The 13600-nt window shown below is 36.7% G+C and overlaps 1 protein-coding gene across 1 annotated transcript; it reads left to right on the top strand.

Annotated features, from left to right (window-relative positions):
* Window positions 1-11165: 11165 nt before the first annotated feature.
* LOC136254356 (TNF receptor-associated factor 4-like) lies at window positions 11166-13172 on the top strand. The gene is made up of 2 exons (XM_066047036.1): window positions 11166-11295; window positions 11358-13172. The coding sequence occupies exon 2, from the start codon at window positions 11393-11395 to the stop codon at window positions 13061-13063; it is 1671 nt and encodes a 556-aa protein (XP_065903108.1). The 5' UTR covers window positions 11166-11295; window positions 11358-11392; the 3' UTR covers window positions 13064-13172.
* The last annotated feature ends 428 nt before the right edge of the window (window positions 13173-13600 follow it).

Here is a 13600-nt window from a genome sequence, read left to right as displayed (position 1 = left end):
AATAGTGGTTACGCCAAAGCGCTTTGATACTGAAAATAATATCATAGATTATAATCCATGATAGCTAGCTAATAGTAATATTATTAAGCACAACAACATTAGCTAATCTGTGTGCCTTCAAAATAATATTATCGCCAACTACCGTAATCACGGGTTGAAAGTTGTCCATCTGTAGCAATAACTTTGCCCTGTGTCATCATTAGACATAATTTATTTCATTTTAATTAATTTTAGCTTTTTATACTTTTTATTGGTTTAACCATAAGGTAAGGCCAGGCAAACTTGATTACTTGTTTCTCATCCACAATAATTCAGATTCAGTTTCCATGCATGGGGGGAGGTCATTTTTCATTGTTCATTATTAAAGAAAATACCAAATCAAACAGTCTGTTACCTAAAGAACTAGTACTTACATTTTCCGAATGTTCTGAGGTCAAATTTGGCTGTGCTTGAAAATGATAACCAGCCTTCTTAGCATCAAAATAGTGTGCACGCTGGTGATTGACAATAGCAGTAGTGAAACTAGAGGTGGTGGGGTAAGAAGGGATGTGGACGGGGATGACAAACAATCAGGTTTGTCTGGCTAAGGTGGGTAAGGGAGGCAACAAAACTTATAGGGGATGTACCACCTACAAAAACAACAATATAAAACAAGAAACACGGTAGCTAGCAAAACATTACAAAAACAAATTCAATACATAGCTAAGTTAGTAATCTACTCTACATAGCTACAAGAAAAAAGTTAAGAAAATTATACAAAAGCCGTTTAAAAGTGGCACAGCGGGAGATGGACAAAATGTTTAATGGAATATTCCACATAAAGATGCAATTTACAAAAAAAAGGATTATACTTATATGAGTTTAGTGTATTGAACATGTCAGCAAGTTCAAGTGTGAAATAATTTAGTACCTGGTTTCACCATCTCTGTACTACATTGACTAGCAAAATTCAGCATGTACACTAATCTCCTGTTACATATCAGGAGCAGTTTTGATACTTCATAGACAGTAGCTATATGATATTGTTACTTGTAATGACGTGATATATAACTATATCCTTAGTTTTAGACCTCTAGTAGAGCAGCATAGTGTGAATGTTGTGAGAAAATCATGAAATCCACATTATTGTATATACTCCTAATGACATTCATTTTTTGGTATAGTGCCATCATAGATTTGACCTATGATGATCTTTGGAGCCATTTCTGTATTTAAAATTTGACATTTTTATCCTGAGGTATTGTACATGTTAAATATGGTTCCAAATTTAAGATGTCAACCTAAGAAAGAACTTGACTTTTATTTGAAGTCAATAGCTCCGAGTCATTCAGTCATTCCACTCCAAAGTTATGATTTTTTTATTAGTCATAAATTCTTTGAGTTTATCTGCCTTTGGAGTGTAAATTACCAATAGGAAAGTAACTTTATAAAATTTTACAGCTAAATAATCATATCTACGGAATGAATTAGTGAGTTTCAAATAAAAGCCAAGTTGTTTCTTTCAACCAGACCCTTAATTTGAAACCATGCTATAATGGTGTATAACAATGCCTGAAGGAGATTAAGACAAAAATGATGAATTTCAATGTTAAAGTGGCCATAAAGGTCACCAAAGGTTAAATATGGAGTGGCACTATATCCAAAACAAATGCCACTGGAAGTACAAACTTTGTGCTAAGTTTGATGCTTTTCTCACAAAGTGCACAAAATCTTCATATTTATGTGCTATGCTACTCTACTACTATACTATAATATACAAATACAATAGTACAGTTTCTAAACAGTTATACTCAATAGAATATTGTGCTGGTAAGTTGATAGCTATTATTGTACAAGAGTCCATATCCTTACATATATGAACACTTCATACAAATATTGTGAAGCTTTAAAGACTGTTTTAAGTCCATGCACGGCATTGAGGTGTTAAGAAAGTAGTAGATAATATTAAAAACAGATAGCACAGTTAAACTAACTAATCGACATATTGCTCAGTACTGAATCATGTCCTCACTAAAGGCTTGAAACACACAATAAATTATACTATAGCTACAAGGATCAAAAACATTTGCTCCTACAGTTGTAACTTTACTGTATCTATTAGGCTGAAATGTTGTTATAAATCTACTGCATGGTCTTTATTCATATCATGCAGAGCTCAGCATGTTTTGCACCATGCAAGGAGAATTCTTCCAAAATAGGTGGGGACACCAAATTGGCTTCAGTTGAAGTGCTCCAATTTCATGTGTAGTAACCCAGAGCCAGGACAGGATTACCAAACACATGCAATGGTGATTCTATGTACAGTAACTATACATGGAAAGGTCGTGAACAGAAGATATATAATTATGTGGTTTGGCTCCAACAAAAGGAGTGTACCAGATGGAGTGTTCCCTAGTAGTAAGTGAAGTTGTTGGACCATAATAAATATGTGCCATATAGTAGAAAATTTTGGTCAGTGTTGCCATGTTGTTAATAACGTTCATAGATTTATGAACCTTTTGTCTTGTTTGTGAACCCAATATAATCTATGAATTTTTTTGTCTTGTTTGCATGTGAACCCGAAATAATCTACAAACTTTCTGTATATAAACTTTTGGCAATCTCAGGCTGTGACTTTTTTTTTTTTTGCTTTACTATCCCAGAGATCCACCTATTTATAATGTGTGGGCTTGTTACATGCTGTTTTCAGAGGGTGACCATTGGTGAACTTCTTATGAACAAATTAATTTTTTCACATGAACATTTGGAGCAATCCATCTGGCAACACTGATTTGGATAGTGTATTGAATTGTCTTTTAATTCATCAATTTTTTCTCACCAAAGCATCTTTCCAAGTATAGTTATCTATGCAATGTGTATCATCGGAGTGCAATTTTGTGTAAGTTTTCTACTATATGGTAGCTTACACATTTTAAATCAAAGCTTCAAGGTGTTTTTAACAGGTCAAGCATGCAGTATCACAAATAAGCCACATTTCATTCAGGAGTTATTAGAGCTGAAAACAATAAAGGTAACAGACATGTTTCGTTACAGAAAGAAATTGCAACAATAGCTGATTCACTCTAAAGGTTATTTGTAATTGAAAAAATGTAATATTTATACATTTTCAGACAGTTATGATCAGATACAACAAATACAAAGTTGGAGTGGTATATGATATTAGTAAATATCATTGTATTGATTAATGGTGACAGTCAGACCACTCCCACAGCAGGTGCAATTGATCATCTCTTCATATAGTACATAGAACACTATCCTGCTTGCTACTTGCTACTATCCTGCTTGCTACTTCACTTAATATCTTTTCATTCCATTACTATAGTATTTGTTGAACTAGTCACCAGACTGTATTATTAGACACATGTGGCTGGATGAATTACTCTGTGAAATAAGTAATGTATACCCCACTTGGGCATGCTAACCTAAAACTGCTTAATTTATTTTTACTTTAAACATTTTAAAGGATGCTTTCCTTAACATGCAATGCACAAAACAAAAAGCAGACACAGCGCAAGATAAAGATTACATAAGGTATAAAACAAAACCCAATAGTACAACTAATAATCACACACTAAATAGCTATATACGTACATACAAATCAAATATGATGAAAGAATTAACAGATTTGATATTGCGTATACCCATGATACATTGTTCCATAAAACAGAACAGTATTCACAAAACAGAAAAGGGGTGCACATGGCTATTGATAGATGACAGTAGAGAACAACTATTGTAGTTCATGATCTTCTTTTATTGAGGTGTCAAATATGCCAGTATAATAAAAGCATAACAGGCTGGAGTGCTATTCCAGCATATTAGGTGGATACTGCAAGCTATATATAAAATTTATGTAGATTAATTCCATTAATACTCTCAAATTCCTAATAGAGTAGTCAGTGGAAGCAACTGAGTACTCAGATACATTGTACTTAGATCAATTCTCACTAAAAGAACAGTCACTTTGTAGTGAAATACTCTAATAGAGCATTCACTGATCAAGATAGTTTTAAGAAATGTTACTATCGTAGGAGCATAATGAGAATACTGAAGGGCATAAAATAGTATGTATAGACAATTTAACAGGAATGTTGCTTAATCATTAGAAACTTTGGAATAACATACATCATGAATTGTAAAGCTTTACTTTTGAGACTCCCTACACAACAGACAACATTGCTACTAATTATAACTCTTCTCTACATTGGCCCATTTCAAGATGATAATTAATGGTTTTCACATGTTTTGGTGACAGAGTCTGTGTAGTCATATCCTAGCTTATGAGTGTTGTAGTAACAGATAGATTTAGACTGTGACATATTGCCCACTTGGTTTGCAGTGTATGGAAGATAACAGAGGGATAGTTTTGTTGATAGAACAGCGTACCACTTTATCGGGTGGTTTTCAGTCAGCACAAGATGTAACTTGAACACCTGTATTAGCTTCCTGCACAATTAATAATACAAAGTGACCTATGCATCTGTTTTGCACCATGGCCTTCAGTGGTGCTCAACAGAGAAGTCTGGAGAACTGCCTATTTGGTTATTTACCAATTACTGGCTATTACACAAGCAAATGCAGCAAACCTATTACTACATTAATCTGCAGCATTTTTAAAGCTCTACATGACGCTGCGGCTAAACATGCATTTTTACAATTCATTTGACTTTCCTATTAATACTGTGATTATATAGACAAAGTTGACATGAAGCTATTCTAAGTGAAAGACAGGTTACATAAGTGTTGTTTCTGTCAATTGTTGGAATTAAATCTAAATATTGCACCTTCACTATTAATTTTAGTTATGGCTTCATCAAGTCTGTACGTTTCTTTTTTATTTTAGCCGAGGCCACATGGTCACACCTACTCTGACACACTTGTGTAGTGGCCTTAGCTTGCTACACAGTTAAACTCTTTTGGAGACTTATTGAGTGTCTCTACAATACAACAGCATGCCTAATTGTGGCCTCTAGCTGCTGACAAGCCAATACGGTTCACTACTGTATAAAGAAAGGATGACCTCTTTATGTACCTTAGATTTCTTTTTTTATTACTGTGCATAATATTTCATTTGGAGTTACATCCTGAATGATCCAAAAAGCTAACATAGCAAATAAATGATGGGTTGGCATATTTGAGAATAGGAAATTATTAGATGTGGTCTGTTAGGCCTTTCTCACATCAGCATTTTCCATAACCATAATTAAAAGTATGGATATTCATCATATGACTTTTCCTGTCAAGTGCACGACTATAATAGACTGGGGCATAATTATAATTATGCACCTGTAAATGTACTCAATGTTTCACAAGGGGTGCTCCAGTACATGTATATAGGATAGGCTTCTCTTAAGTAACATTCACCTTGATCTGCAGTGTTAATTGACTACATGATGAGAGTAATTTGGTCATGCCTCCTAACCTCATGACCTATGAACATTACTATTCAGCGGTGGATCTAGGAATTTTAGAAAGTGGAGATATACACTGACATGAGATACACAAAAGTTTGCACTACATTGTCTGGTTTGGTAAGGTGAGACCAAAAAAAAAAGGTCACAGCCTATTGATAGTACATAAAATACCTTAAATAACTTGCTACACGCTGCTTTAATAACTACTGTGACTGCTCTATTAGAGTATCTCGATCGAGGCACACACCGTAATAATTAAAACATTTAATTGTTATGTAATCATTTTTCAAAGGGGGTTTCCATGGAAACCTTGAAACCCTCCTAAATCCACCACTGCTACTGTTACTGTAACATTTATACATTAATACTCTAATTCAGTAATCATCGTATACCATTACAGTGACCTAGTGTGGAGTCATCCTTTTTATATTCCAAGAGTGACACATCAGTTTTATAACCAGAGAGGCCAATAAGTACCATAGTCATACGCATTCACCTGAGTCACCACCAAACATACATGTCACTCCAATGGTTTTTACTGGAACAAGCATGTTTTCGTGTTGTAAACAATGTTTCCACATCTGAATCATCCATACTAAATGCATGGGATATTTTTAGCCTCATAACTCACTGTATCAAAGCGCTTTTTTGATAAACAGTTCTGGCATTTAAAGGACTTCACAGTGCTATTAAATGTTTGGGCAGTTGGCCCATGTAACAAGAGATATTAGCATGAAACGACAGCTCAGGTGAACGCAAACAGACTATATAATCCATGCAGAAATAAGGTGCATGATATGATCAGCTCCTGGAGGATAACATGTTTGATATGGATGCCTCCAGCCTCTTCTTCACTCCATCAATACAATTCCTTTGGATTATGTATTTAAAAAAACACTACAGTGACCTTTTGCAAGTCAACTTAGTTGACTGCATAATAACAACCCTCCAGAATACAGTAATGGTATAGTGAGTGCAAGTATCTTTCCACAACCTAGTGTAGGAATTCGGACCATAAACACAATCAATTTTCAGGCTGTACATGACTTTACAAAAAACTTCAGTTATGTTTATTTTGTTCCTTTTCAGAAAAAAGTAGAGAGTAGTTCTTCCTACTACCCATAGTACACACCTACTGTAGGTGCGCTCAAAATACAGTGGTGTAGTCGCTAGACATGATCTCAATGTAGCTCCCTTAAAAATACTGGCATTACATTAATCCGACTGATTTAGTGTGCACAGATGTATAGCTATTTAGACAACAATCAAGGAAAGTTACACTGTGTTTTATACAACATATTTAGTTGTGGGTTTTAATGTGGGCTGGTCATTGGGAGTTGTGGGAGTATGGCATTTATATGATGCACCTCTTAGCTGACTCGAGATATACTCTAATACAACAGTCACTCTAATACAACAGTCATGTATGATATTCTAATAGAACAGTCACAAGTTACACTGTAGCTAGCTGTGCTACAACATAAAACTAAACAAACTAGTATTGTTAATTTAAAAATGAAGTAGCCTAGTAGGAATCTATGCAACAAAAAGTAGTGAACCAAAGTATCAAGATTGAGACACCCTAATAGAGCAGTCACCTATACTATACAACTATTACAGAGTCAATTATTACTGCCTGACATAGGCCATTTGTCAGGCAAATATCATGCATGACCGACTATAGTGGAATCTGCCTGACAAAATGTCAGATCAAAATAGAAGAAAGTTAGAGAGTTTTATAGTGATTCAGCATTGTCAATCAATTAGACAACAAAGATTGTATTATTATAGGTTGAGTCACTTTATTTTATCCATGTATCATAAGGATTTCCAACGAATTGTGTAAAATAGTAGCATATCAATGTCAGGTAATGCTTTAGGTTGCCTGACATTTTCACTGGGATTTGAAAAAAATTATAATTGTCTCTGAACTATTACACCTGTAATATTCCTTTAGTTCTTGTTCAAAGCTTAAAAACAACACTTTCCTGGTATTGTTTTTAAAATAGATTGTAATGGAGTTACAGTTTAGTTCTGCAGTTTAGTTTCAGTTCCTAGAGCTAAAAATAAAAGGCTGTACTAAAACTAATTTTAGTTCGAGTAACTCATGTCTCAGGTTCCATCTCAGAGGGTCAAAATTCCTGGGGGTTCACATGCTAGTGTACTAAGGTGTCTTACCTGTAGTGCACAGTAAAAACAAACTAGTGAAGGTCACTACTAATTTCTGTCACAACACTCACTATTTTTGTGTAGTGACGTTCACTACTTTTGTAGAGACCCTCACTGTGTAGTAGTGAACATCTCTACAAAATTAGTAGTGAACGTAAATAGTGAGTACTGTGGCAGACATTAGTAGTGACCTTGATTCACTAGTTTGTTTTTACTGTGTGAGGACAAGTATCAACAACATTAAGGATCCTACTTAAATCAGATCACCCCACCAGTGCTAAATAATCAACTAGCATGCTAAAGGCTTCTAGAGTTCAAAGCCATACAATACAAGCTTGGAAAAACCTCTCTACACAAGTCTTGCATGGAGTGTACATAATCACTGGTGGACTGGACTCATGCATTTTCCCTTTTTACTAAATATGTGGGCACCTGTATGCTAGTCTCGTGTAGTTGGACCACTCCCCGTACATAAGGAACACACACACACACACACACACACACACACACACACACACACACACACACACACACACACACACACACACACACACACACACACACACACACACACAGAGAGAGAGAGAAAGGTATGATTATCCCAGACTTGTCAACATTGCCCACTTGTAGCTCTGTGGAATAGGAAACAGTTAAGGGTCACCTCTTAATTTAACTGCCTCAATAAATATGAACTTGCAGTTATTATGTAGACATGGATACATGGTTACTATAACACTACATACACATGTACTATATGGTTTGTACTTCATGATAAGATGAATGGTAAGTCATACAATGGAGATTATTCTAAGAGAGAATTGCTATCATAATCCTAAGATGAACAAGTAGTACCAAGTAGACAGCTTCACCTGCATATTTTACATTCACTGTAGCAGTAACTACAGTACAACCAGTTGCCTAAAAATATGATTTAACAAAGAAAAAACCTTAGCCCAGTAGTCTAGTACACCAGTCCAGTGATTTTATATAACCTTTTACATGTAAATCTAGCCTCACTGACATAATTATGCTTATCATTAATAATTATATTGTTTCAAAGTGCTGCACTCATTGATAGCCATCAACACCTTCTTTGAATATGATTTCTATCTGGCTTCTATTAGTAATGGGGTTTGGCTATAAATATTCAAGTGAAGCAGCTAATGATCCTTGTGGTAAAAAGTGGTGTAAGCATTGTGTGGAAAAATGTACTTTGGCTTTTTAAATGTGAGAATATTCTCAATGCTATAGTAGAGAGTTCACATATATACTATGATGTAGCATCATCTGACTTACTTGGGACCAAGACATGTTCAGATAGTTAAAAAGTTCGGATAATCAAAGCCCATTCATTTACATATACAGAGCCCTGTTCAGATACTCTAATAGAACATACATTTGAGACAAAATACTCTAATAGAGCAGTCATTCCTACTGTTTGGATAACCAAGTGTTCGAATAATCGAGGGAGCACTACACAGAAAATCACATGTTTCTTCTGCAACTGTAGAGGTAAGTACGTACCAGCTGCAGCAAGCATAAAAATAGCTTAAATGATCAAGATACTCTTATAGACATGCAATCACATTACACTTGAGTGATGACTGCTTTATTAGAGTAGGTGAATGTACTATCGATCTTTGCTTGAGAGATGTCTCCATGAAAGCAAGTAAAATTTTTGACAAAAATTCCTATTATGCATGATTCTTTTAAAAACTAGTAAACCCAAAAATTATTCTACAGACTCATGAGCTTTAATGATAAAGTACATTGTAATTATGTTGTAGGTGATTCAAGATAGGTTTCATCACCCCCTCACAAGGTCAACCAAAGACCATCAATTCAAAAGACCAAACAAATGTATCACACATTCATAAATGTAAACTGTTATAAACAATGAGCTCCAAGCTATTTCACATACATACACCCCTGTAATACACACTACACGCTTAAATAAAATGTATAAGAAGCACGTTGTATTGTGGTTACAAAACGTCACGTCACTACATCTACAGTTTGCTAACTTCAATGAAAATACAATCATCTTTGAGATACTGGCATGTAGGACTGACCTCACTGAGGTCTTCATTGTGAACAAACTGTTGCTCTCCCCATCCAACCTCAGATATACCACAATCATTAACTCAATTTTCAGCAACACCTGGTGTACGATGATCATAGATTACAGTCTGCGAGTAATGTTCACGATCATCGATTTGATTGAGTAACTTAATCTCAAACCTTCCTCTTAGTGGCCACGCAAGCTTATCATCATGTGGACCCTTCATGAGGTGCAGGAACACTGACAGGTGAGTACCTTTACAATCACCATTACCAGCAGCATAAACTAGCAGGGTCATCTTGTACCCTCTGTTGTGTGAGAAGAATGGCTCACTGCACCAAACATTATCTGTCTCTTTGTTTTCAGCAAAGCTTGACATCTTTAAAATCACTGGAGTTATTTGAGTAACAGCTACAACCCTTGTTGCCAAGGTGGTTAAATGACTGTACCACTGTGACGATTCAATGAGCTTATTGCAAGAACCAGTTGTATTGATCAGATGATGAACCATTACCTCAAGACTACCAAGTCTAGTTTCTGTGGACACTAGTTTGTCTTCTGTATTAGCCAGTTTAAATACCGTCATCAGTAAATGTTCCTCCATGTTTTCTTCCTCGTGATTCTTCTTCCTCTTACGTAACATCCTCTCCTCACACACCCACATTGTGATAATCACACTGGACCATCTCAAGAAGACACTCCTTCCTGTGTGCTTCCATGTCTTCACGAGCAATCTTCTTAGTCATACACTTGTTTGGACAAGACAAGGGAAGCTTGGGACACTGCTTCTTGTGTTCTCCAACAATAAACCGGTGCCCTCCTGAAATCTGACACAGTGGACATTTAACAATACGACCGGGACACTCAGTTTCAACATGACTAGGCAAATATCGTCGTTGTAGCATCTTCCCACACTTATTGGAACACTGCACGTCCTCAAACTGACAACCATCACTGTTTCCAAGGTGATTGTTGATGTTATTCAGTTCACCCTGCCACTCACAACCTCTCCCCTTGTTTGTACACATCACATGAAGACTCCTAACCTCTCGATCAGCTTGAATGTTGGGAAAGGTGGTTGCCTTTTTATTGTGGCAAATTGGACAAGAACTTGTTGAAGACTTCTTGGTCTTGTCTAAACAAGACTTGCAAAAGTTGTGACCACAACACACACTCAGGTAAGTATCTTGGCAGGGATGGATACATATTTTACAGATGTACCGCTCGTGAGGAGTGTTAACAAACTGGTATTCATATCCGCCAATTTTATTGGATGTAACCTTAGATTTCCTCGTCTTCGACATAGCTATAAACTTGTTTATCGTTCCGCGTGCCGGTAGAGTTGATTCAAAGGCGGGAGATGCCACGTCTCCTCATTAACACTACAACAGTGTCACCATACATAATTTCTCATTGTTCAAAGTCTTAAAACCTTACTTGTACAAACTGACAACTATACGATTCCAGCAATCAAGTACGCCTTACAGGTTCCGCAACGTGGTTGATCACGTGTACGTAACCAAGCTGATTGCGCAGACACGTGATCGAACACGTTTTTGCTGTGTGCAGGGACTGTTAGATAGGGAAGGTTGCGAGCTCGGAAGGTTGTGTTTCGCGTCTGCGATTAATGTATAGATTGTTGCTTTACAAGTAAGGTTTAACTATGGTGTGCTGAAATCATATGCATGAATTTAACACATTTCAATCCTCAGCCGGAGAAAGCCTGACCGTGCAGAACTGGTAAAGTATGTCGACAATCTCGCCCAGTGAAATTGGTGGATATGAGCAAATATTCATAGACACACCGCACGAGCGGTATATGTGTAAAATATGTATCCACCCCTGCCAAGATGCGTACTTGAGTGGATGTTGTGGTCATAACTTTTGTAAGTCTTGTTTGGACACTCTGAAGAAGACTGCAAAGACATGTCCATGTTGCCGCAATGAAGATTTTGTTACTGTTATAAACAAGCAAGCTGACCGAGAGATTAGGAGTCTTCATGTGATATGTACTAATAAGGAGAGAGGTTGTGAGTGGCAGGGTGAACTGAATTACATCAACAATCACCTTCAAAACATTGATGGCTGTCAGTTTGAAGATGTGAAGTGTTCAAATGAGTGTGGAAAGATGTTACAACGACAATATCTGGCCAGTCATGTTGAGACTGAGTGTCCAAACCGTCAGGTTGAGTGTCAGGACTGTCACATTTCAGGAGGCAATCAATTTATTGAGGGAGAGCACAAGGAGCAGTGTCCCAAACTTCCCTTACCCTGTCCCAATAGTTGCAAAGTTTCTTGTCCTCCATTATCGCGTCGTAAATGTGGGAAACGTCGTGCACGCAGTGTTACAAATGCAATTCAATATTTTCCTCGGGATGAGATTGACGCACACAGGAAGGAGTGTCCTCTTGAGATGGTACAGTGCCTAAATGAATGTGAAGAAGTGTTGCAGCGACGATATTTGACTAGGCACCTTCAGAATTTATGTTCACGTCGTAAGGTTGACTGTCAGCACTGTCATATTACTGGAGAGTACAAGTTTATTAAAGATGATCATGAGGAGAAGTGTCCCAAACGTCCACTACCATGTCCCAATAATTGTGAAGTTGAGACCATCCTTCATGAAGACATGGAAGCACACAGGAAGGAGTGTCCTCTTGAGATGGTCCAGTGTGAGTATCACAATGTGGGGTGTGAGGAGAGGATGATGCGTGAGAGGAAAAGAGATCACGAGGAGGAAAAAATGGAGGAACATTTACTGATGACTAAACTTAAGCTGTTTAAAACTGAGGACAAACTGGTTAAAAATGAAGGTATATTAGTGACCACTGAAGCTAGACTTAACAGTCTTGAGGTAATGGTACATCGTTTGATCAATAATACTGGCTCCTCTATTAGGCTGATCAAATCAGCACAATGGTCTAATCATTTATCCACCTTGTCAACTAAAGTTACAGGTGTTACTCAGATATGTACAGTGACAATAAAGATGTCAAAATTTGCTGATCACAAAGAAAGAGATCTTGGTTGGTTTTCTGAGCCATTCTACTCCCACAATAGAGGATATAAAATGAATTTGCAGATTTATGCTGGTGGTCATAGTGATGGTAAAGGTACTCATCTGTCAGTGTTCCTGTACCTTATGAAGGGTCCATATGATGATGAGCTAACATGGCCACTGAGGGGAACATTTGAAGTCAAGTTGCTGAATCAAATGAATGATTGTGACCATTATCTCATGACGCTACGATATGGTGATAATACTCCAGATCCGTGTGCTAGTAGACTTAATAATTGTGAAAGACAGAGCGGTTGGGGTAATCGACAATTCATTTCCAATGAAGTCCTTTGCAAGGTCACCCCCACATGTCAATTCCTCAAAGAAGATTGCATCTTCATCAAGGTTATCAAGCTGTAGATGTAGTAACTATTGGAACTGGTTCATCCTGTAGGTTTAGTTTTAGGAATACATAGTACCCAGAGCTGTGTTGTACCATTAAATTATTTTAAGTCATTTTCAGCTATTTAAAAACCAAAATATGATGTTTTTCTAGCTGTTTCACTTCAAATATTTATAGCTAAATAAATCCCATCAACTTAAGCCAGCAGGAAGTCTGTTGATAGCTGTCTATGCATGATTGGACACTTTCAAGTTCATAAACATGTGTCAATAAGGCTTGATGTACATGTAACACTTAAGTACAGTTTTTTGTGCTTATGTTGTATGGCTTTGAACTCCAGAAACCTTTAACATGGCAGGTAATTATTAAACCCTGGTCTGAATAAAGTACCCACAAGCCTTTATTTGCTTGTATATATCACAGCAGCTAGGAGTAGGAATGTTTTGATCCTTGGATATAGTTGTTGATACTTGTCCTCAGACTAATAGTAATGACTAAGGCAGGCAAAAATTGATTCACAGTTTATCGTATATCATAGTCTTATCACGTGATGC

This window comes from Dysidea avara, chromosome 4, assembly GCF_963678975.1.
Source record: "Dysidea avara chromosome 4, odDysAvar1.4, whole genome shotgun sequence".
In the NCBI taxonomy this organism is placed as follows: domain Eukaryota; kingdom Metazoa; phylum Porifera; class Demospongiae; order Dictyoceratida; family Dysideidae; genus Dysidea; species Dysidea avara.
This window is presented reverse-complemented; position numbering and strand designations above follow the sequence as displayed.

Excerpts from the sequence above, each read along its gene's own strand:
- LOC136254356 (XM_066047036.1), top strand. The coding sequence starts at position 11,393 with ATGTCGACAATCTCGCCCAGTGAAATTGGTGGATATGAGCAAATATTC.